The sequence below is a fragment of the Pantherophis guttatus genome, chromosome 2 (genome assembly GCF_059756535.1).
Source record: "Pantherophis guttatus breed Tessera chromosome 2, ASM5975653v1, whole genome shotgun sequence".
NCBI lineage: Eukaryota > Metazoa > Chordata > Lepidosauria > Squamata > Colubridae > Pantherophis > Pantherophis guttatus.
The window spans coordinates 276,611,152-276,636,011 of NC_142064.1; the positions used below are offsets into that span (position 1 = coordinate 276,611,152).

Here is a 24,860-nt window from a genome sequence, read left to right on the forward strand (position 1 = left end):
GTGACCAGAAACTGCACACAATATTCCAGATGTGGCTGCACCCTTGATTTTTTTTTTTAAATTTGATTTATATGCCGCCCTTCTCCGGAGACTCAGGGCGGCTTACAATGCATTAAGCAATAGCCTTCATACTTTTGTATATTTATACAAAGTCAGCTTATTGCCCCCACAAACTGGGTCCTCAATTTACCTACCTTAGAAAGGATGGAAGGCTGAGTCAACCTTGAGCCTGGTGAGATTCGAACTTACAGTAATTGCAGACAGCTGGTGTTAATCACAATGCTATCAGTCTGCTGAGCCACCAGGCCCGTTTGCTCTAAGGCTTTGTGATATTAGCCTGTGTTTTCAATACCATTTTAATGATCGCTGACATCCTGTTGGTCTTTTTAATTTTTTAATATCATTTGTATTAAACCTTTTAAACAAAAGATAAAAACTAATAGAAGGTAACAGAAAGAAAAGGTGATAAAGAAATCAAAGAAAAATAAAAAAAGTACAAGAAAAGAAAACAACTGAAGAAAATAAAGAAAAAAGACATAAAGAAGTGGCTTCTGATATTCTTCACAGCGGTTCTAAATATTACTACATTTTAGCCCCTCTAAAGCAGCTTTTCTTCATCTTTTGGCCCTGAAGGAACCCTTGAACTATTTTTCAGATCTCAGGAAACCCCTGAAGATCCAGGCTCAGAGATAGGCTGAAATTGTTTCATGCATAGACCTTTGAGATGCATTAATAGTGTTCTTACACTAACAATAAAAAAAATGAAACTTGCCTTTTCAATGTGATCCCTGTGCTTTCTTTTTACTGCACAAATATTCAGTCCTGTGCCCAACTTGAAATAAGAACACATTTCATCTTCAAGTGAAATAAGACAGTTTCTGTCTTAGCTTTTGATGCTTCTGAAGTACGACAGAGCTTGTTCTCAGAAGTTGAAAACTGCTGCCACATGTTCAGGGCCTTCCTGTGAATGGCAGGAGATTAATCTTGGGCAGAAATCCACAACTATTTTTCCCATGGGGAGATCAGGGAATCTCCTCTCGAGAGCAGGATCAGATTGCAGCTCACGAGGTTCTTCCTCTTCCTCCAAAGGGAAGTTCTCTGGCTGAGCAGAAGATGCAGAGAAAGGATCCCTCATCCGTCATTCCTGGGTGTGGAAAGGGAGGGAAAGGACTGGTCAGTTTAGTTCAGCTGTACTTACAGGAGGTTTTCCATTAGATTTGAGAATTCCTGGCGTCCTTCCTCCCTCTCAAGCCCAGACAGGAGTAGAAACATTTCAAGATTTCCTTTTGGTTTTTTCAAACATTCAGTTTTCTTGTAAATCCAAGAATCTGGTCACTCGAAGTTGAAATATCTTCTCCAGGGCCTTGCAAAGACTGTGAACTTCAAACTTCATTTCAAAGGTTAATAACCCTTTGGGTCTCCAGATGAGACTGTGCCACTGGCTGCTGTTGCTAAGGAAAATATTCCTTTGTGGCCCTTCGAGGCTTCATTCCCGCATTGCACTAAACCATGGTTTGTTTCTGGTTAGCCCAAAGTGGGAACCAGCCTTTGTGACTTGCTTCTATTTGTGAAGGTAGACCAAGATTTATGGTCACAGGGATCCCTGCAAGCTTTTGTGTAGATCAACCAGATCCTCTTTGAGGCCATGGGATTCTCAGTCCCTCTTTGCAGCCGCAGATTCAGGCAATTGTTCCCTCTCTGGGATCCCTTCCTCCGCCCCCCCCCCCCCCGAGTCTCCCCAACAGAGAAATGCTAGAAGGAAAGATGGAAGGATCTCCATCCCTCCGTTTCTTCTGTGACTCCTCCTTCTCTCGGTCTCCCTTGGGATCCTCTGCTGGCTTTTCCAGCTTTGCTTTTTCCTGGGGAGGTTCAGGGGCTCCATCCTGGGAGGGAAAATGTAGGGAGGCAGGTTGAGGGAGGGGAGAAGGGCGGTTAGTGATGGGGGCTTTCTTTTCCTTGATTGTTAGGGAGGAAATGGGGGAATCAGTGCCTCCCTCCAGTGTCAAAAGTCCCTGCAGGGAGGGGGATCTCTCTTTATCTTGAGGACTCCCCAAACCATCATCTTGTCCCTATTTCAGGACTTCACATAATACAGGTGATGTATGGCTGTGAGCTCCGGAGAGACGGGAGCAAAGGAGGGTTTATGCAGTTTGGCTATGAAGGGAGGACCTTCCTCACCTTTGACAAGGAGATCCCCACCTGGGTGGCTCCCGATCCCCTGGCCCAGATCACCCAGAGGAAATGGGATGCTATTCCAGGAGAGAATCAGGGATGGAAGACCTACCTGGAGGAAATCTGCATTGAGTGGCTGGAGAAGTACCTGTCCTATGGGAAGGAGACGCTGCTGAGGACAGGTGAGCATCTGAATGCAGACTGGACTTTCCTCCTTTATGGCCGGATCTCTTGTACACATTCAGCCCCTTTGGGTCCCTGGTCTGGAGCTTGTTTGCCCTGGTAGGAATCCTCCCCCTTTCAGCCTCTCTCCAAGACATGGGAAGCCCTGTTTGGTTCTCATTGCCAGGCAGCCATTCAATGGACCAGGAAATGCAGCCTCTGCCTGGCAGCTGTCTGGGTGGATCAGGCAGGACAATCACTTAGTGGTGTCCTGTTCACTGCCCACAATAAGGCAACCATTTGGGGCTATTCAATGAAACCTCCACTAGCCAAACTGTAGTCAAGTGTGGTGGGCACCTTTAATTTCCCCCCATTAACTCTGCTTCTCCCCACATCCCCACAGGGGGTTCCCTTCCTGCCTTGTACCTGATGGTGCATCTCCCACCCCCACCGCTAGAGGGCTCCACTTCTACCATTAATAAGACATTATCAGTGCCCCCACTTGGGCAAAGAAGGCCATGGATGAGGGGTTCTTTTCTTTTCTTTCCAGGACGGTGGGGGGAACAAAGTTTCTGTCAAACCTCACATTATAATCGTTTCCTAGAATTTTTTATTAGTTTACCATATAGACCCATGATGGCGAACCTATGACACGCGTGTTACAGGTGGCACGCAGAGCCCTTTCTGCGGGCATGCCAGCCGTCGCCCCAGCCCAGCTCCAAAGCACATGCGTGCACCTCCCACCTGCCAGTTGGTCTTCGGGTCTCTGCCACGTATGTGCACGGGGGCAGGGCCTTCCCCGATCTCTGCAGGTTCCACCCTCTGCAGGTGCCTCTCCGTGGCAGGAAGGCAGGAGAAAGCTAGGACGGGATGGGGGGAGAAACCGTAAAGATTGGAGGAGGCACAGAAGGCAGGAGGCAGCTAGGATTCGATGGGGGAGAAACTTTGGAGATCGTGGAAGGCAGGAGGCAGCTAGGATTCGATGGGGGAGAAACTGCAAAGGTTGGAGAAGGCAGGAGAAAGCTAGGATGTGATCTCCATGTCAACATGCAAAGCTTTCAAGTTGCCATGAGCAGGAGGGAGGGAGAACTGAAGTGAATTCCATACATTTTTCTGACCGCAATCAGAAGGAGGGTGTTAGGGTTCACAGCCAGCCAAAGTGGTTAATTGGAGAATGTGATTATGACATGGCCAGGGGGGAGGGGAGAGACAGGGTCATAGGGGAACATAAATCGACGTGGGATCAGTCCTGACTGCATCCGAGTATTGCCGGAATGGTGCTCCCAATAAATCACTATATTGCCTTTGAAGTTTGGATCATGGCTCATGAATTAATTAGGGCATCTTTCAGAAACTTGACACTCCACAGTTTCTCCCTCATCGAGTCCTAGCTGCCTCTCCCCCCCACACCCATTTTGGGCCTGAAAAGCCTCCTGCACCAACCCGGAAGCCAAAACGGGGCCCAGGGCGCATGCGCAGGGAGCACTCACATTGCATTTTGGGGGTCTGTCACGGGGGCACCAAAAAGGTTAACCATCACTGATATAGACCATTCCTCTCCCCTAGGTCTACCGATTCCCCCCTGGGGTCCTTAATCCCTCCAGGATCAGTTGGATGAAATTAGGATCAATGGGGGAATCCATCCCCCCCCCCCACTGATGATTGCCAACAGCCCATCCCAGCCTGGGGAGGACCTTCTCTCTCTTCCATTGGCATCAATCTCTCTCTCCTCCCCCCCCTTTCAGAGACAAAATCTCTTTTCCAAATTGATCTGTGTGAGATTCCCTTTGATCTCTCTTCCCTTGGAAAGAGGCTTGGAGGAGCCTCAGGTTCAGGGGAGCAGAAGAGGATGGAAAAAGTAGAGAGAAACTTCTATGTTGTTGTCATCTTTAAAGGGAACTTAAAAGAGCATCTACGCTATCCCCTGAAGGGAGCAGCCCAAGATCAGTCAGAGTTCAAAGCAATCAGAGAGGAACTTTCTTGGACCTTCAATTTGCTTCTGGAGGTTTTTCAGGTTTAATTTAATTTAATTTAATTTAATTTCCAATTTATATACCGCCCTTCTCCCTGAGGACTCAGGGCGGTGTACAGCCAAGATAAAAATACAAATATTAAAAAAACATTTAAAAATATATATAAATTTTGGCCCGAAAGTTAAAAAATCACAGACTGATTAAAAGAATTTAAAAATTTCTTCTTAAGACAACCCGGCTTGCTGGAAAAGATGGGTTTTCAGGGAACGACGGAAGGCATTGAGGTCATGGATTCTCCTTATCTCCGGGGGCAACTGATTCCCGAGGGTGGGAGCCCCCACCGAGAAGGCCCTCCCCCTGGGGGTCACCAGCCTACATTGTTTGGCTGATGGCACCCTGAGGAGGCCCTCTCTGTGGGAGCGCACGGGTCGATGGGAGGTCGTCAGTAGCAGCAGGTAGTCTCGCAGATAGCTAGGCCCTATGCCATGGAGCGCTTTAAAGGTGATAACCAACCAAGCGCACCCGGAAGACCACTGGGAGCCAGTGCAGCTCACGCAGGAGCGGTGTTACATGGGAGCGCCATGCTGCTCCCATCACTACCCGGGGTTGAGTCAAATTTTTTTACTACCAGTTCTGTGGGTGTGGCTTGGTAGGCGTGGCTTGGTGGATGTGGCAGGGGAAGGATACTGTAAAATCTCCATTCCCACAGATTTTGCCAAGAATTGTAATTGAGTAAAATATATTTGAATTTAATTAATTGTATAAGACAAGAAACGGCCAATACTCTGTTCAAAAAAGATGTGGGGAAATGTGGGGGGGACCAATAAAACTTGTAAATGTGCAAGTTTGTCATCCACCTTCCAGGCTCTGGAGGGGCTCAGAGTTAATTCTGGGGGTGCCGTTTCTGCAGAGACCCCAAAGGTGACGGTGAGCAGCAGGACAGAGGTGGAGGATGGGATGGAGACGCACATCTGCCGAGTCCATGGCTTCTACCCCAGGGAGATCGATGCCTCCTGGACGAGGGACGGGGAGGTCTGGGAGGAGGACACCCTCCGTGAGTCTGTGGCCCCCAATGCGGATGGGACCTACCACTACTGGATCAGTGTCCGGATCGATCCCAAAGAGAGAGACCGCTATCGGTGCCATGTGGATCATGACAGCCTGCAGGAGCCTCTGGACTTGGAACTGAAGGGTGAGAGGCTGCAGGGAGGGGAAGGCTGGGCTCTTTGGCAGGCTGGAGGGTTGTGGGAGAGAAATCTGACCCCAATTGTGTCCAGGTGTGAGCATACCTGAGCTTTAATCCACTGGTTTTCCCAGTGTTTGAGGTTGGTGAAGCTGCAAGGACCAGACCATAGAACTGGCTTCAGGTGATGGAAACTACAGAATCCCATCACAATACTTGGCCGATCCTGATGAAATGCCCTTAGATCCTCTCTGAGGCCTTCCCTGTTTCTTGCCCCCAGCAGAAAAGCAGCAGTTCCTCTGAGCACCAGAAAGAGATTTGGTTTTTAAAGTAGAAGAATCAGGAGGAGTCTGGTAGCCCCTTTTCTGAAGGCAAATTCTGATTAAAACGGATGAACTGCAGCTGAGTTCAGGAAATGCAGAGAGTAGCTGGACTGATGCTTCAGGAGTCAGAAAAGAAAGTACCAAAGTCTGAGTTTTTTTCCCATTAGAGACTAACAGGATTTCCTGCTTTAAAGGTCAAAAGGTCACTCTGTGTTGCTGCTCTAAGAAAGAAGTTGCACATTATTTTATGATATGATACATGAATTCCTGAGGCTCAGCATAAAACCCAAGGAAAAAATCCCTGTCTCATAAGTGTCCCTAATGTTTTTTACACTGGACGTCCAAATTTGCAAAATGCAAATTCTAATTTTTTTATTGATGATTGTCACCACGATACAAGAAATATTCAAATGTAGTTGTTATGCTGATATCCCAGGGAAAATTTATTACATGTATTTAAATATTTGTTTTATTTTTCTGGTTGTTTATAGCAAGCATCAATTCACAAGTGGCATGATTGCTATTCAATGGGAATCCTGAATTTTGTGCAAGAGAAATTTAAATTTGAAGTTCCCTCCTCAAACCTGCCCCCCCCTCCCCCAAGCAATACCAATTTATGATGCTTTGCTAAGACCATACTTGGAATTCTTCATCCAGTTTTGGTCGCCACAATATAGAAAAGATGTGGAGACTCTGGAAAGAGTGCAGAGAAGAGCAAGAAAGAGGATTAGGAGCCTGGAGGCTAAAATATATGAAGAGCAGTTGCAGGAATTGGGCATTTCTAGTTTAAGGAAAAGAAGGACTAGGGGAGACAGGATACCTTCCAATATCTCAGGGGCTGCCACAAAGAAGAGGGAGTCCAGCTATTCTCCAAAGCACCTGAGGGCAGGACAAGAAGCAATGGGTGGAAACTAAACAAGGAAATGTTACAGATGAAAATACCTAACCTGATATCTGTAAATATGTGTGCTTGTGTATATGTCATTGTGTGATGTCATTGTGTCACTTACCATTGGTTAGTACTTACCATTAGCCCCGCCTTCTCTGTATATAAGTTCTTGCTCCTCCCAGATTAGTGCTTGTCTAATTGTGTTCCTGAGGAAGAAAAGAAATAAATATTACTATTACAAGAAAGTCTACAGTCTCTTATATATGGGCCTAACCAGGATCTGCTGGAAGAAAATGAAGACTGAGCATGCCCAGAAAGAGCCTGCAGAAAAGGAAAAAGGAAACATAGATACAAGTCAAGACAACATAGAGATAAGTAAATACAGACATACATCTACCATCCCCAGACCTTATTGTGAGTATGCTAAGGTCTTAAACCATGGACAGCTACTAAACATGAATAACACCTCACTACACTCAGGGACAATACCTCCAGACTTTATAAAATTGAAATTAGATGGAAGCAACTTAATGGAATGGGATCAGTGTTTACAGATTGTATATATGAAAGAAAATGTTTTATTTTTTATTGATAACCCACCAAATAAGCCTTGGACCTATGAAATAGACTGCCTCCATCACAAAGCATACTATATGTTAATTGTTTCTATTTCCCCAAGTATACTCCCCAGTATAGAGCATAATTTAACTGTATTTGAAGTATATCAAAAATTATTCAGACTGTTCTATAGCAAAAATGTAGCCACTACCACAAAAATCTCTAGGGAATTCTATTCTGCCAAACTAAAACATGATACATCCATGAGTGAGCATATCTTGAATTTAAACGCTGTAAGAGCAGACCTTATTCAAAGAGGAGAAACCATTTCTGACAACACCATGAAAAGCATTATAATTAACTCACTAGATCACAGCTGGGATAACTACATTACCCTAATAGATAACCTAAGTATAGAGCAAATTACTTTAGAAAACCTTACCAATAAGCTTATTACTGAAGATAGACTTAGAAGAGAGTGATATACACAACAAAGAGAAGGTAGAAATCAAAGAAGGACTGATTTCAGGGCCAGAGACAGATACCCACATGAATGTCTCACATGTGGATCTGAAAGACATCAGAGTAGAGACTGCCCCAAGAATATAGGATACAGTGACTCATATAAACACAAGGATAGAAGAATACACTTTTTAGACAGAACCTCCCCAGATTACAGGTATAAGAGAAGAGAATCACCACACTCTAGAGAAAGACAAACATACAGAAATAACCCTAGAGAAAATAAGAAAGGATCACTATATGGAATAAGAAATAATAACACTTTCATATCTGATTCACTCAACACCTGGCTCATAGATTCAGGAGCCACATGCCATACAACTCATAATAGAGAAATATTAAGTAACTTCACTGAAAAGAAATATTATATTAAAGTAGCAAACCAAAATAGAGTCCTAGTGAGAGGAATAGGAGACACGCATATAAAAGGTATAGGAAAAATAGAGGGGGTACTATTTGTGCCCGAAATTCCAAATAACATATTGGCAACCCTAAAGTTAAGCATAGAGAATGCAATAGAAACCACTTTCAGAGGTGGAAAGGTATTCATGACTAAGAACAACAGAAACATAGGTAAACTATTTACACTTTACATTAAGATATTTCTAATACATTATTTTCAAATAAAAGCTATTTGGTACTTTCTAGTTTGGTATTTGTTCTGAACATATTCTATCCACCTTTTCCATTCCCATTCATAAGTCTCTTGTGAACAATCTTTTAAATATGCTGAAATCTTCGCCATCTCTGCAAAACTGGCCATCTTCAAAGTCCATTCCTCGATAGTAGGCAAAGCTTCATTCTTCCAATATTTACCTATCAACAATCTTGCTGCTGTTATCATATACAATATTAATTTTATTTCACCCCGTGTAAAACCCTTAACTATACCCAATAAAAACAATTGTGGAGAAAATTGAATTTTTTTCTTCAAAACATTCTGCATGACCCACCATATTTTTATCCAAAAAGCCTTAACTTTCCTACAGGTCCACCAAACATGATAATACGTAGCATCCAAACATTCGCATCTCCAACATTTTGGCTGAACATTAGGGTACATACATGACAGCTTTTTAGGATCTAAATGCCATCTATAAAACATTTTATAAAAATTTTCCCTCAGATTCTGCGATTGTGTAAATTTAACATTCTGAACCCAAATTTTTTCCCATGTTTCCAACATCACTGGTTCTTCAAAATTTTGTGCCCACTTAATCATACAATCTTTAACTAATTCCGTTTCTGAATCCCTTTCTAGCAAAACATTGTAGAGCCTTTTAATATGCATTGGACCTTTCTCTCTTATATGTCTAACCAATTCTTCCTCATGCAACATAATACCAGTTTTTTGGTCCTCTTTCCATCTCAATTGTAATTGATTATATTGTAACCAGGTTAAATTAATCCCTTCGTCCAACAGTGTCTGCAATGTCTTCAACTGCCATCTGCCCGCATCTGTAAAAAGAACCTCTTTGTATAAAAACCCCCCGAGTGACATTATATTGTAAACTATTTACAAATGATGGACTAACATACCTACTGCCACAAGATAACGAACTAGTCTATGCAAACTATCAATTAAGAAACGAAAAACCAAATTCAGATAGCCATGATGAAAATAATGATAAGAATGCATCAAACACTGATACTAATATGTCTGAAAATTTAAACAATGGAAAACCTATTCACGATAATTGTAGTCACTTACTCCACAGAAAGCTAGGACACGCGAGCTTTCCAGTCATACGAAAAATGTTAGAGTGTTCCGAAGATTTAAAAATAAAGAACTGTAAAAATTACTTAGAATGCTCTGTGTGCAATTCTTCCAAAATTAAAAACAAGCCAAAACCCAAAAAAGCCACTCGCACCACACAATCAACCTTTCAACTAATTCATATGGATGTAGTAGGCCCATTAAAACCTTCAATTAAATACAAAAAAAGATACTTCCTGACCATAGTCGATGACTATAGTAGATTTGGTTTTGTATACACCCTTAACCACAAAAGTGAGGTTTTCAAAAAATTTAAGGAGTTCTTTAAAATGGTAGAAACACAACACAATACCAAAATCAAACAAATAATGACTGACAGGGGGTCGGAATTCCTATCCAACGAATTTTCAACTTGGCTAAAATCACAAGGAATATTGCACTTTAAATCTTGTCCATTTTCCCCATTCCAAAATGGAGTCTCTGAAAGGAAGAATGGTTTGCTACAAACCATGGTTAAATGTGTGTTAGATGATGCTGGCTTAAACCAGTCATTCTGGGCTGAAGCCCTTAATTATTCCAATTACACTATAAATCGCTTATGGTCCAGTACAATCAATAAGACCCCATACGAACTCATGTATGGAAGGAAACCAAAAATTGGGCATTTACACGTATTTGGTGTATCTGCTGATGTATATGTGCCCTCACAGTTAAGGCGCAAAGGAGAGAAAGTATCCAAAAGACTGATATTTATGGGGTACGAATCAGGAACCAAGGGATATCGCTTCATTGATAAAAATAATCACTTCATTGTATCCAGATCTGCCGTGTTTCATGAACACATGAACTGGTCAAAATTACATCTCAATGAAATTTACCCAGAATCAAAAAATATTACACACACGCACGCAAAACATCACACATCAGATACGAACCCCAAATCCACATCTACTAACAGAATCAAATGCCCAGTAATAGTTAATGATGAATGGAAAAAAGGACACCCCACTTTGAAAGTAGATCAATTAACCGAAAAAGAAGCTAAGTATATGCATAGCGATGAACATCCCCAGAATAGGCCCATTAGATCCAATAGGGGCATAATTCCTAAAAGATTAGATGATTACGTACTGTCTATCCAAGCTAAACACCTGACTCCTAACACATATGATGACATACTTAAGCTACCCCTAGAAGAAAAAAGTAAGTGGGAGGAAGCAATGAAAAAAGAGATGGACAGTTTGAGAGAACTAAATGTATATACACCAACAGACCTGCCCACTGAGAAATCCCCTATTGGCACTAGGTGGATCTATAAAATCAAGGAGCTAGAGGATGGTAAATTCCTATACAAAGCCAGGTTGGTGGCTCAAGGCTTTGCCCAAAGATTTCCGGATGACTATGAAGACACTTACTCCCCAACCGTTAGATCAGAAAGCGTGAAAACAGCACTAGTGTTAGCTTCTATCTTAAATCTGGAAGTATATCAATTTGACGTGCAGACAGCCTATCTGCACGCTGATCTAGATAAAGAAATTTATGTGAAAGCACCCCCAGGAAAGGATACAAAAAAGGGAGAAATTTGGCTATTAAACAAGAGCCTTTATGGACTAAAACAGTCCGGTAAGCGGTGGTATGAGTGCTTATCAAAGATACTTAAAAATATGGGTTTTGTAGCTACTTCATCTGATTTTTGTTTTTTCACAAAAAAAAATAATGATTCTATTGAAAATGTTTTGATTTATGTTGATGATATATTGTATTTTGGACACGACAAAATTAAATGTGATAATTTCGCTGAACAACTAGGCAAAAATTTCAACTTAAAAATATTAGGAAAGGTAAATAAGTATCTAGGAGTCCAAATTGACAAAACAGATAAGGGGTTCAAATTATCTCAGAAAGACAAGATTATGGAACTCATACAAAAATGTAACTTAATTAACTCAAAAATTTGTGATACTCCTATGTCAACTGATTTTTATAGGAATGTGTATAATGAGTACGAACCATTCAAGGATAACACGTTATATCGATCAATTATTGGGTCCTTATTATACATATCTAATTGGACCAGGCCCGATATCACCCTTGCTGTAAATTTGTTGTCAAGACATGTAAGCAATCCTAACTCATACCACTGGGAAGGAATTAAGAGGATTCTAAAATATCTAAAGTCTAGCATTGATATGTGCTTATTCTTAGAACCATTCATTTCTGAAAAACCAACTTTGACCTGCTACGCTGATGCTGATTGGGCTACTGATTCAAAAACCAGAAAAAGTACTTCTGGATATGTTTTTCTTATAAATGGCTGTGCGGTGCACTGGTACACAGGCAAACAGAATTTAATTGCCACTTCCACAGCGGAAGCCGAATATGTTTGTTTATCCAAAGCGGTCAACAATCTAACTTGGTTCGATGACTTGTTAACCAATGTGTGGGATGAACCTGTTTATCCAATTATTATCAATGAGGACAATAAGGCAGCAATTGATATATCAGCTTCCGAAGCAATAGGTCAACGATCTCGACATATCGATATAAAATATAAACATGTAAGACAACTGTCAAGTATAGGATTTATTAAAGCTATCCATTGCAATACTAGTGAACAAATTGCTGATATCCTCACTAAGCCATTGCCAACCAAACAACATATGTACTTGACTTCCAAACTTGATGTACATATATAATCTTAATAACCCACCATTAGTTAGGTATTTTAGAGGGGGATTTGTTACAGATGAAAATACCTAACCTGATATCTGTAAATATGTGTGCTTGTGTATATGTCATTGTGTGATGTCATTGTGTCACTTACCATTGGTTAGTACTTACCATTAGCCCCGCCTTCTCTGTATATAAGTTCTTGCTCCTCCCAGATTAGTGCTTGTCTAATTGTGTTCCTGAGAAAGAAAAGAAATAAATATTACTATTACAAGAAAGTCTACAGTCTCTTATATATGGGCCTAACCAGGATAACCAAACTAGCAACAGGAAAGAAGCAGATTAGAACTAAATTTCCTGACAGGGAGAACAATTCATCAGTGGAATGGCTTCCCTTCAGAAGTTGTGGGTACTCCATCACCAGAAACGTTTCAGAAGAGACTGGAGAGCCGCTTGTCTGGAAGGGTATAGGGCCTCTGGAATGAGCAGGGGGTTGGACTGGAAGACCTCCAAGGTCCCTTCCAACTCTGTGACTCCGTTATTCTATTTCTGCCATTTGTGGGACCATCCAGAAGTCGGATATCACCATATTCCATTTTTCATGCTGAAGTTCTGGAAGCACAAATTATAATTTTTTGCTATCCCTGGACTGGCCAAGGAAAATGAAAGTGTATATTTTTTTAAAAAAGTCTAGGTGATATGAACTATTTTACCTGAAATAATAAAATGCAAACACTCAAACTGAAGAAAAAAGCGTACAGATCTGCCCATTTCCACTCAGAGTCATGGCTTATTGGAGCAGCCTATAAAAACAACAAAAATGTTTTTGTTTTAACAAATTTTGTTTATATTATTGTGTTGGTGAAGTTTTTGTTTTGCAAGCTGCTAAGGTGCCTGGTGGCTCAGCAGACTGATAGCATTGTGATTAACACCAGCTGTCTGCAATTACTGTAAATTCGAATCTCACCAGGCTCAAGGTTGACTCAGCCTTCCATCCTTTCTAAGGTAGGTTAAATGAGGACCCAGTTTGTGGGGGGCAATAAGCTGACTTTGTATAAAAATATACAAAAGTATGAAGGCTATTGCTTAACGCGTTGTAAGCTGCCCTAAGTCTCCAGAGAAGGGCGGCATATAAATCAAATTTTAAAAAATTAAAAAAACAAGGCTGAAAACGGCTGTTTTTGAGTGGAAAAGCCAAAGATGAATTCAGTTGCCTTCATGCTGGGCTGGTGTGAGAAGGAGGCAGCATCATGAGGACACGTCCTCTAACAACGGTTAGCAAGGCGTCTTCATGTTACCTTGAGAAGGACACAAAAATGAGCCCATGGAGTTTTGAATTTGGGGAAATTCCAGCTGTCATTTCTTTAGGTCATGTTTGGGGTTCTCCATCAATGATCTGATCTTTCTCTCCATTCAGAACCAACCAATTCAAAATCCAACCCATGGCTCATCATCAGCTGCGTTGTGGCTGCTCTTGTCCTGCTGGGTGTGATTGCTGGGATCCTCCTGGTATTCTTCAGTAAGTATCTTTTCTGGGGGGGGAGGGGTGTGATGGAAGGAAGATGGGGAGATTCCCCCCAAGTCTCTCCCTTTGGGAAACTTATCAGCTTCAGAAGTCCTGTTTTCCCAGCCCTCTTGGGGAGCATCTGAGATCTCAGCCTCTCGCTGGGACTCCAGTCTCAATTCAGCTGAGTCTGAGATTCAGGCAGTCCTGTCTTCTCCTGACCTGGGAAGAGGCATCCCAGTTCCTTTGTCCCTCTCAAAGGCTTTGATCAAAGAGCAGCAGAGAAGGATTTCCATGGAAACCTTCCTCCCCTCCCAGCTGCTGCTGCTGCTTCCCCCAATTCCCCTCCATCCATCTCAGAGGCAGCAAGTCTCTCTTGGGGCAAATCAGGAGATACATTTGTATTTTGAAGGTCTTTCTGTCTTTGTTCATGGGACAAAGTGACTGTGAAGTATCTCCTGGGGTTCTTCCTCCTACGGAGGGAGAGTTTGGATGATCTCTGGTGGCTTCTTTTGAGCTTTCACTGATTTTTATCCTTGCAGAGAGACGTCAGGATGGCTACAAAGCAACGCCAAGTGAGTGACTTGTCCTCTTTACATGTAATCTCCGATTTAGAGCAGGGACCAGAGGCACCATTAATTGAGAGGGGAGTGTGCATGTATGTTTGTGTGTGCTATCTTCCTCTTCCTTCGAAGATCCAGGCTGGGGAAGATGGGCCCCCTTTTCATTACAGCTATCTTTGCTAATGGTTTGCATTGGGAGCGTGTGCAGCACTTCTGTGTGCGTGCAGTGCTTCTGCACATGTGCAGAGTGTCCATGATGGCGGGTGGGCAAAGCCTCCCACTGCCGCTACTACCGGTTCGCAAGATCCGGAGCGAACCGGTAGGAACCCACCACTGAGCTAGGGTGTTAGTGGGAGTGGAGTCCTCCAGGAGAAACATCTGGGAGAAGGAACCTTCAAGACGATGAGAAGACCCGGCTGGTGGAAGGTCCCTCTGACTGAGAACATGCTCTGCTTCCCAAGTAGGCAGCAAGGGAAGGCTTGGCCAAAGGAGAGTCAGAAGCTCCATAAAATTAGGGGTCAAAGGGGGGCATTTTGAGAGAAAAGGAGCTTTGGGGGATGCCGCCTGATCTCCTCTTGGTCTCCCATCACAAGGCTCACTAAGTACGAACTGGTAAGAAAAAGAAACTTTGGATCCATCTGCATCTTTTTTTTTTTTAATTGAAAAAGTTTTCAAATACAAGTTTTTCCCCCTTTTTCCCCCCCCTCCCCCTCCCTAACCCCCCTCCCCCCTCCCCCCTGTGACTTCTTCATAACAAAAAACCAAATTCATAACAGATTACTTACTCCCTCCTCTAAATACTGACCTTTACTTACTAGAAATATTATTAATATTATAACATCCCCTTTTAACCATACATTTCAAAAAAGAGAAGAAAAAAAAAAGAAAAAAAAAGAGAAAGAGAAAAGATTCTACTATGACATTATATGATGACTTCTAATTTAACATATTTTTATAACCCCCAATTTAACAATAATCTGCCCTTTTTCTCCTCTTTCAAACTTTTATCTATATATTATTTTACAACATTTCAAAACCACCTTCCGCTTTAAAAATATATAGTAAATCCTGCTTTAACATTTAATCTTTTGTGTATATTAATATAACATTTTAAAGCGGCCTGCCCCATAAATCCTAATTTAACATTTATTCAACTCTGTCCATTTCCTCCACTCCCCTAAATATATCACTTAAACATCCCTTTTCTTAAACTAATCAGTCTGTAAACTAGCTTATTCACCCACTTTCCTGCAAAATTGCCATACACAACAATTCTTAATATCTTGAATCACTACCCACTCTGCTTGAAAATATATATATATATATATATATATACGTATATATTCCAATATATCTAAATAGAAAAGAAACGACAATGACTTTAAGTTTATAGTCCATATAATATCTTCTTTGAAGTCTTTCCGCTGGATTATTAAGACCATCATCCATAATAGGGTAACATAGCTTCCTGATGCAACAGTTTGTTCAAAATCTTCAATCATATCTGCCCCCATCAGTAGTAAATATCCTCATATATATATAAAAGTAAAAGCAACCACCCGAGTGACATTATAGTTATATTCCATATAGTTGTAATTGTGGCTTTCCTCAGGATTATTGATTCCTATCATCCTAGTGGGTAGCAACCAGATCTTCTGCATGCCCCAACGTAACTCTCTTGCCTTGTAACTCAAGATAGTTATAATATATTTATCAGTACAAAAAAAAAAAATCCAAAGTAGATGATTCAAATCCAACAGTTTAAGGCTCTTTTCACATCCCAGAATTACGGCAATGCAGAGGTCTGTCACTGTCCTCAGGATAATATTAACCAATACTTCACCTCCACTATCTTTTCACATATTCATACATTTTTTAAAGTCACTGGCTTCACTGTTGCTTGGTTTAGAAATTTCTATTTTTGTACGACCTATTTCTTTTTTTCTTTTCTTTTTGTGGGTTTAATTTCCATCCTGGTTTCCTTTCTACAGATTGTATATCAACTAATCAGTTTTCATTCTGCTTTATAGGTTGATCTTGTTGGTTTTGTTTTTGTATCTCGTGTTTCTTTTTTGCCCCTTGTATATCATCTGGTTGGTATCCATACTTGTCTTTGACTTGATAAGTCATCACGTTAGAGTCAGATGGCACTTCTCTCAAATTTGTAAATAATCCGGCTGGGGTATCCAAAAAATCCAAAGGCAATTTATCTGGTACAGTCTCTGTAATTCGATATTTTCCCTTTATTTCCAACTCCTTCTGCTTATCCTGTATTGTGCCTAAAGATGTTAAATTCATTTTCAAAATGTTTTGATAAAATTATTCCGCTCTTTCAACAGTATTTAACTGGTATCTTTCTCCTTGATATCTCAATATAATACCAACTGGGACGTCCCACCTAAATGGAATATTTCTTTTTTTTAACTCAGTCACCAAAAAACCAAATTTCTTCCTTTCTGTTAATATCTTAGGTGGGAGTTCTTTGTAAATCCAAATCTTTCTTCCATACAATTGCAAATTAGAATTGAAAGAATTTTGCACAATGTTATTCCTAATTTCTTTATCTGTAAAATAAATCACCACATCTCTAGGCAATTGCCTTTGCTTTGCAATCCAGGAGTTTATTCTGTAAACTCTGTCAATCCTACAAAACACTTCCTCAGGTTGAACCTTTAAAATCCCAGCTAGAATTTCAGAAGATATTTTCCTTAAATCATCTCTGTTATTTTCCTGCAAACCTCTCAGTCTTATCGCATATTCAGTTAAATTATATTGTACCATTAAAACCTCTCTTTCAATCCTCTGTTGCAAATTTTCTACATTGCCAGTCTTTTGATCAGCCTCCATTTTAGGTTTTTCTTCTGAGCTATTATCTTGAATATTTATCAAATCATTTTCAATTTTTTGAATTCTATTGTCCAAATTATCTTGAGTTTCTTCCATTTTAGACTCTAGTAACTTAGTATTTGCATCCAACTGTATCATAAATTCTGAAAAGCCATTAGCCATTTTTAAAATTTTTCGCTCCAAAAAATCATACTTAGATTTCACCAATTCTTTAATTTCCTGCTTAAATTTTTCAAGGTGCTGATTCACAATCTCATCCCTTCTTACAATCTCCTCTAAGAGAAATTCTATTATATTAAAATCAGGTTGCTGAGACTGGAGACTTAAAACTTGTTCCTTTAGCTTGTTAGTGGGGGAATCCCCCCCCCACTACTTGTTTGTCTGACTTTATAAGTCTCAGTGCCATGTTTCCGCCCAGGCAAGCTTTGTAAAAAAAAAAAAAAAAGACTTCTTTCCAACCAGAAGCAATATCCGATCCCCAGGAAAAAAAGAGAGAGAAAAAGAACACGGGAGCGAAGTTTTGTCTACAATTGTAGCCAGTGGTATTTATTCCGCTACTTTGTAATAATAGAGAACGGAAGAACTTTCCCTTTCAGCCTCTTCTCAAGGCTCGGCAGACGCCATTTTAAAAGTCCTTTTTTTTTTCCTCTTTCCTTTCCCCTTTTCTCTTGAATAGTTTTTATAAAATAAGTAAAATACTTGCGATTCTATATCACAGGTCCAGCTCACATTTTCTTTAATCAATCTGTTAAATTCGCAGGCTTGCTCTTGTCGCCTGGCTCTGCATATAGCAGAGGTCTCCCAAAGCCCGGAGCAGCGGCTGGGGATATGGGGAAGCTCATCCGCTCCGTCCCAAAAGTAAAAGAAAAACTTTTGGGACTATGCAGAGAGCTCTACCCACCCCAGCTGGCTCTATCTCCGTTTCCTCATGGAAACGGAGTTTTTTCGAGCCGCCATTACGTTGTGAAGATGGCTCTAACAGGCAGTGGAAGCTGACGATCCCGAAGGAACATCTGGCGGTGGCCAGCAGCAAACCGGAAGTCCCCATCTGCATCTTTTTAAGTCAGCTCTGCCTTCTGGCTTTGTGTGATCTACACATACATTTTAAGAATTCTTTCCGATGCCTTTTAGCCAAAGCTGTTTGATCTAAACTCTCTCCATGTGTTTGTGAGTCTTTGATTGTGTGCGAGAGAGAGAGGGAGGGAGGGAGGGAGGGAGGGAGGGAGGGAGGGAGCTGGAGCCAGAAAAAGTTGAGCTTCTCCACCTATAAGCCAAGAGAGCGACTTTCTCACCCTTTTCTTTTCTTTCTTTCTTTTCCAGCAAGTGACAAAGGATCCAACAGTTCAGGCCAGGGTAAGTCAGAGGGAGCTGCTGCTGCTCCTACATGAGCCATTCTCTCCCTTTGCAAGCCTTTGGGTGCATGGGAAGATGAAAAGAGGGAGAGGCCCCCCTTTTTAAAGCCCCCCCCTAATTCATCCTCCCTGGGTTCCCTCTATGTCCAGTTCTAGTGAAATAATTAAAAGAGTCAGTTTGGTTTAGTGTTGAGGGCACCAAGTGAGTCTAATTGGGTTGAAGGTGAGTTCTAGTCCTGCCTTAGGCATGAAAGCCGGCCGGCTGTCGCAAAATTCACTTTCCTTGCACTGGTTCATCCTGCAGAGGAGAAGGGAAACTCTCCCTGTTGGATTCAGGCAGAGGAGGCAGCCCACAGACTGCATGGTGGAGCCTTGGCCCCCATTGGAGGAAATTGCCCTCAATTCTTTGAGGGGAAATAGGGAAACCACTAGCGATGCCATGATCCCCAGTGGTTAGAGACTTTTCTGGTGGCATAGCTGAGACCTGACTGACTGTGGAAGGGTGGGGGGGGGGATTCCCTCTTTCAGAGATGTGCCCAGCTGGGTTTAGGGTTTGATCCCGACGAGATCCCAGGCAGGATTGGTGGAGTTACACTGGTCCTCTGAGAATCTCTTCTGGCACTCAGGATGCTCCCACCCCACGATTCTGGTTGTGACTCCCTGTTTCTGAAGCTGGGCTGACATGATGGGCTTGTTGCTACTATACCAGCCTCCCTGCTGCATGGCCACCTCCCTGCCTCAGCTGCTGGGGGCCGCCTCAGGGTTGGCATGGACTTGCCCAGGATTCTGGTCCTGGGAGACTTCAATCTGCCACCCCTGGGTTTGGCCTCGGAAGCCGCCCAGGGGTTCATGGCCTCCATGGGGTCTGTGAGCCTCTCCCAGATCGTCCTGGGTCTGACTCGAGACAGCAGTCACAGTGGACGTGATCTTCTTGTTGGAGCAATGGCAACATGATCTGATGGGGGAATCTGGTTTTTATTTATTGTTTTAAATAGTCTACATGGCATTTTATTGAATTTTACTGTGAGCTGCCTAGAGTCACCTTAATGAGATATTTGGGATGGCAGTTTAATTAATAAATTAATTAATAAAAAGCTTTATGTCCTCTGAGAGGTTTGTGAAACTGAAGAGGTTTCCTGGTGAAGAGGGAGATTTGTCCTCCTCAGAGGATCCAGACATTCATTCATTCTGTGTCTTTTTCCCCAATCCAGGGAGCATCCAGGCCGTTAGCAGCCTCCTTGCAGGTGAGTGGACTGGGGGAGGGGGGGTGGCGTATGGGGGGAGAGGGAGGGAGGGAGGGGAGGGCTTTGGGGTCCAAGGAACAAGGGTGAAGATCCTTTGGAAATCTCAGACGCTGGAAGGGAAGGAATTTGGGGGAGAGGGCTCAGGGGAGGGGTCTTCCTGGCCCCAAACTCTGATCCTGTGGCAGCTCTCAGGCTCCGTCTGTCTTGATCCAGCTAACCCTTGGATATTTTTCCCTTCCTCTTTGCAGGGGACACGCCCAGCATAAAGATAGAGGAATGAGGAGGGATCAGCCTTCGTCTGAATTAGGCCGGACTCTTAGCAGGAGCCCTTCAGGCCCTTCCTGCATGCTGGAACCAGGAGAGATTTTGGGTCTTTCATCATTTCTTTTATCACTGAATCAGTAACTGTTCTTTTATGATGATGGAGGACCACAGGAGAAAAGAATATATTATGTGTTACTAATTGTGGAATCAAAAGATTTCAAATTGGGTTTTGTAGATAATAGTTTCTAATAGGAAGGTTGCCTAGCAGCCTTAATGGGCTTTTGCTGATTAGTCTGCGTGGATGGAGATTAGAGGTTAAAGATGAGATTTTAGAGATGGGTTTATAGAGAATGGAGAACGAGGAATAGGATGAAGAGTTCGTTGGTTTTACTTTAAGAAAGATTGATGAGTTAATTTTCATTATGCTTGTTGGAGATAGAGGTGGAGGTTGCTTTTTCTTTTTTCCCCTTGTGTTAGTTTTATCTGTTTAATCTAACCTTCAATGAAACTATTGCTAAACTGGGTTTTTAAATGGTTTTAAAATGGTTTTTAGTTGGGAGTTTTAAATTCGGCCTAAACTGATTGAATTATTTTAAATGGTTTTTAAATTTTGTCTCGTTATTGTTTTAACATGGCTGTACACCGCCCTGAGTCCTTCGGGAGAAGGGCGGTATAAAAATATAATAAAATAAATAAAATAAGTGTGCATTCTGAGATTTTTTTCATTAAAATGGTTGATGCATTTTAATTGATTATTGCACGGTTATTTGATTATATATTTGATAACACAAAGTTTGACAATCAATATACTGAGTGTAACATTAGACACTGGTTTTTTTATAAATTGCCATTTATGGATTTTCATGATTTAGAAAAATGGAACATGAGATCCATTGCAGTCAGGCTGCTACCTCCTTAACAATGGCACATATATTGTAAGTGCCAAAATTGTTTGCTGAAAATAAATGATTTCTTTTCCTCTTGCCTGACTTGCTGTGTGTTTGGGGAGGTTGGAATTAAGAGGGATTTTACCCTCCTTGTTGATCAGAGACCCCGATTTCACTTTGTGTTGGAGGAAGGCGGGGAACCAAGGCAAAACCTGGAAGAAGGAAGAACTGGGGGGCTCCTGCGTGCTCCTTTGGGAAGGCAGCCATTTTGTTCTTGTGTCCAGATGTTTCTCTAGCATCTCCAGCTGATCTTCTGTAAAATGGCCATTTGGTTTTGGCTTGAGCTTTTCCCTCAAATCCACCTTTGCCTCAGGCTGTTGGCCAAGTGGCTGATCTCTGAGCCTCATCCAGTGGCCCATCGGGAGAGAGGAGTTCAGTGACCGGCCAGAGACATCCTGGTCCCCTTGCAGAAGGGCAGCTTCTCCTCCTTCTCAGAGATCCTCTCTGGGATCTTCAGTTGTCCAATAAGATGCAGTGGCCCAACGGTGGGGATACCTCTGATTTATGGGAAAGATGTTCCCCATATTATAGTGGATGCTTTGGGGGCACAGAAGAGTGAAAAGGATGGGGTCTCTCATCCCCCTCCCTCTGGACTAGCCATCTTTGACAGCTTAACAAGTAAACTTGAAAGCATTTTGCAAGAATTCAATGCATATTTCAGCCTCTTCTATGGATTCAAAACTTTTAGAAATTTATTTCTTAATTAGAATATAGGACCGCCCAGCTCATGTAAGAGGCTCTGGTCAGCCAACACAATAAAAATATCAATACAAGAACAAAAGACAATAAATATAACGCACAAAAGAAAAAGGAGCACCAAGGATAAACCAGTCAGCCACAAATTCATTCAGTTCAGTCTACAGGTAGTCCTCGACTTACAACAGTTCATTTAGTGACTGCTCATAGTTACAACGTGATTGAAAAGTGATTTATGACTGTTTTTTGCACTTATGCCCATTGCAACATTCATGTCGTCAAAATTTGGACGCTTGGCAACTGGTTCATATTTATGACGGTTGCCATGTCCTGGAATCACATGATCCCCTGTCGACAAGCAAAGTCAATGGAGAAGCCAGTTTCATTTAACAGCCCTGTTACTAACTTAACAATTTCAGTGCTTCACTTAACAACCATGACAAGAAAAGTCATAAAAAGGGGCAAAACTCACTGAACAAAATGTTCACTTAACAACAGAAATGTTAGGCTTAATTCTCGTCGTAAGTTGAGGACTACCTGTAGTAGTTAAGGCACCGGCTAGAAAGCAGGAGGCAGTGAGTGAAAATGCCATCAGAGGCTTAGATTTGTCATGTAGTGAAGAGAGAGATTTAATAATAAATGGCTCAGAAAGCTGTAGTATGATGATATGTAATGTTATTTAGAAACTGTATATATATATGGGGGTTGAATCAACCTCAGTTGTATGTATGTGATTGTGTTTCGTTATAGTCTTTATTTTGTTTTATGTTTCTAATTTATAATAAAAATTTTAAATAAAAAAAATGGCTCAGAATTGAATTTGCTGAGCATTCAAAGCAAAACAGGAAAATAAATATAAATTACTCTGAAACAGGTCTTAAAATGATCTGGGACAGACTTGGTGAATCCTATGGCTCAGCAGAAGCCGTGTTCAAAAGGCTTGATAGCTTTCCCAAAATATCTAACGGAGCCTATCAGAAACTTTGGGAACTTAGAGACTTACTGATGGAACTACAAATAGCTAAGTCGGAAGGGGACTTGCAAGGACTTGCATTCCTTGACACAGCCAGAGGTGTCAGCCCCATTGTACAAAAGTTACCCTATAACTTAACAGGAGCAGTGGGTCACACATGGCTCCACATACAAAAGAGAGTACAATGTTCCATTTTCCTCCTTCTCTGTTTTGGTGGACTTTGTGTGCCAACAAGCTAAAAGAAGAAATGATCCTACCTTTGACTTCACATTGTCATCTGCTGCTCCTTCAGAACATGATCCTCACAAGCCTTCAGTAGCAGCCCAGAAAACTAATGTGACTCCCCCAGATTACCTTCACAGGTCTGCCAGCAGCTACGGACCCCAAAGAACGCAGCACACACATAATGTAGATAAAAGAAATAATGTGAATAAAATAGGAATCATACAGAGTCAGATATATGGGCTCTGGAGGACCCCCTTTATTCACATTATTATAAGGGGAAGACGTGCTTAGATACATGAACTTTGAGAGAACCTCTCTATTCACATTATTATAAGATAGAAAAGTGCTTGTTGGAGATTACATTAACAAACAGTTAAACCTCATTAAGTGGTAATATATCTTCTGATGAAACCTAGATGTCACGAAAGGACTGCCATATGGAAAACATCTGAGTGACCTCATTGTGAATGACACAAAGACCTATATGTTACAAAGAGTTACTTAATCCAATAAATTTACCCAAGGACAGCAGTAACTCTCCCATTAGCAACTCCGAGCACTTAGGAAAAGTTGTGTGGCTAAGATAATTTTATAAACTAAAATTAATGGTTTAAGTAATTAGATGAACATATTATCCAATGTATGTAACCATATAGGAAAAATCGGATATATGATCTCATGTTAACCATATATGGAAAATGTATGATCTCACTGAATCCTTTGTCTTAGAAATGTATAAAAACCGTTGTATCAGAGTTCTCTCCTTGTTCAAAGCTTCAGGTACAAAACTGGCTCTGAACCTTGCGCAATAAAACTGTCTCTGGCTGACCCAGGAATGTTGTTTGGTCTCATCATTCCACAACACACAAAGTCTATACAAACCTTAGTTTACTAATTAAGGACTACTAATGAGCTTTCTTAGTAGTTGTTCAAACACAAGTACAGTTTAAATCAGTCTTTTCTGAACAAGGTCTGTTAATTTAACTTCATTAACAGCCTACAAGAGTCCAAGGAATAATAACTCAATTCTGAGGCACAGTCTTTCAAATAACCGTAAGCTTACTGTGGTTGGCAGAATGCCCAGAAGCAATTTGCAGGAAAAATGACAAGAGAGAAGCAAGAGCCAATCAGACGTTTCTGGAGTCAATACGCGAAGGAATATGAACAAAGTTGTTTTCTGCAAATTGCCTCAGTCGTCGTCATTCCTTAAATAGGCTAGGGGAGTGGCCAATTAGCCCTAAGCCTTACTCTCGAGGAGATCTCCTCCTGAGGAGCCATTCCTGCCTTTTGGCAGCTCTGCGCGCCCGTGCATTGAGAAGAAGCTCCTCCTCTTCGTCCTCTTCACTTATGGGAGCTTCTGGAAGTTGTGAAGGCCCTGGCTGAATCCCCGCCTCTGGCACCAAATCTTCTCCAGCCTCCTCATTGTCTGACTCAAGCGCCAGCTGCACAGGCTGCTGGCAAATCATCACACCAGCCTCCTCGCTGTCAGAATCAGCTACCTGCTGCTCAGGCCTCTTGCAGGCCACAACAACTCTCATCTAGAAACTGAGATCAGGGATCATGGTAAGCAGTGTCCTCTACACCAGAAGCCAGACCCTCTCCTCAGGGGTGAAATCTACTTACCTTCCCTACCGGTTCAGAAGCGCACGTGCGATTTTGGATCCTCTGCACATGTGCAAAGCATGCACAGAGGGTTAAAAATAGGTTACTTCCTGGTTAAAAGCAGGTAGTAACGACGTCCGGGTGGGTGAGTGGAGCTTCGCGCTGCTGCCGCCACCAGTTCTCCGAACCACCCGCCGCTGCCATTACCGGATCACCCGAACCGGTCTGAACCAGTAGCATTTCACCCCTGCCTCTCCTAAAATGCAGAGCCTTCAGGGAGAAGCCCACGGAAGACCTCAAAGCTTTTCTGAAAGCAAACAACGTTTGTTACAAGTGCTGCTCATCAGTCCCCCACTTTGCCAACGCCTGTAAGGTCCGTGTAAAATGGATGGAATGTGGCAGCACAGGCCACAACACAGCTTTACACCCAGGGCCAGCACACCATGAACCTTACAACACGCTCACAGTGCCCGT

General features: G+C 42.0%; 2 protein-coding genes and 1 long non-coding RNA gene across 4 annotated transcripts in view; 2 read left to right on the forward strand and 1 right to left on the reverse strand.

The window, feature by feature from the left end:
- LOC117657947 (H-2 class I histocompatibility antigen, Q10 alpha chain-like) overlaps positions 1–20,644 on the forward strand; it is a 31,910-nt gene extending 11,266 nt beyond the window's left edge. The window contains exons 3-9 of one of the 2 annotated variants that reach the window (XM_087884533.1): positions 2,079–2,354; positions 5,218–5,499; positions 13,587–13,688; positions 14,216–14,248; positions 18,404–18,436; positions 19,647–19,679; positions 19,928–20,644. In XM_087884533.1, the coding sequence (XP_087740659.1) occupies positions 2,079–2,354; positions 5,218–5,499; positions 13,587–13,688; positions 14,216–14,248; positions 18,404–18,436; positions 19,647–19,679; positions 19,928–19,959 (791 nt within the window). In that variant the 3' untranslated portion in view covers positions 19,960–20,644. The remainder of the gene's footprint in view (positions 1–2,078; positions 2,355–5,217; positions 5,500–13,586; positions 13,689–14,215; positions 14,249–18,403; positions 18,437–19,646; positions 19,680–19,927) is intronic. The other variant, XM_087884534.1, reaches the window with a different exon arrangement.
- Positions 1–24,860, forward strand: part of LOC148115957 (class I histocompatibility antigen, F10 alpha chain-like) — a 175,546-nt gene that overhangs the window by 111,450 nt on the left and 39,236 nt on the right. The window lies entirely within an intron of this gene.
- Positions 384–22,933, reverse strand: LOC132710160 (uncharacterized). The gene is made up of 4 exons (XR_009620925.2): positions 22,817–22,933; positions 12,341–12,408; positions 6,841–6,908; positions 384–1,144 (listed from the first exon to the last, which is right to left on the reverse strand). It is a non-coding gene; the product is annotated as an uncharacterized LOC132710160 (long non-coding RNA).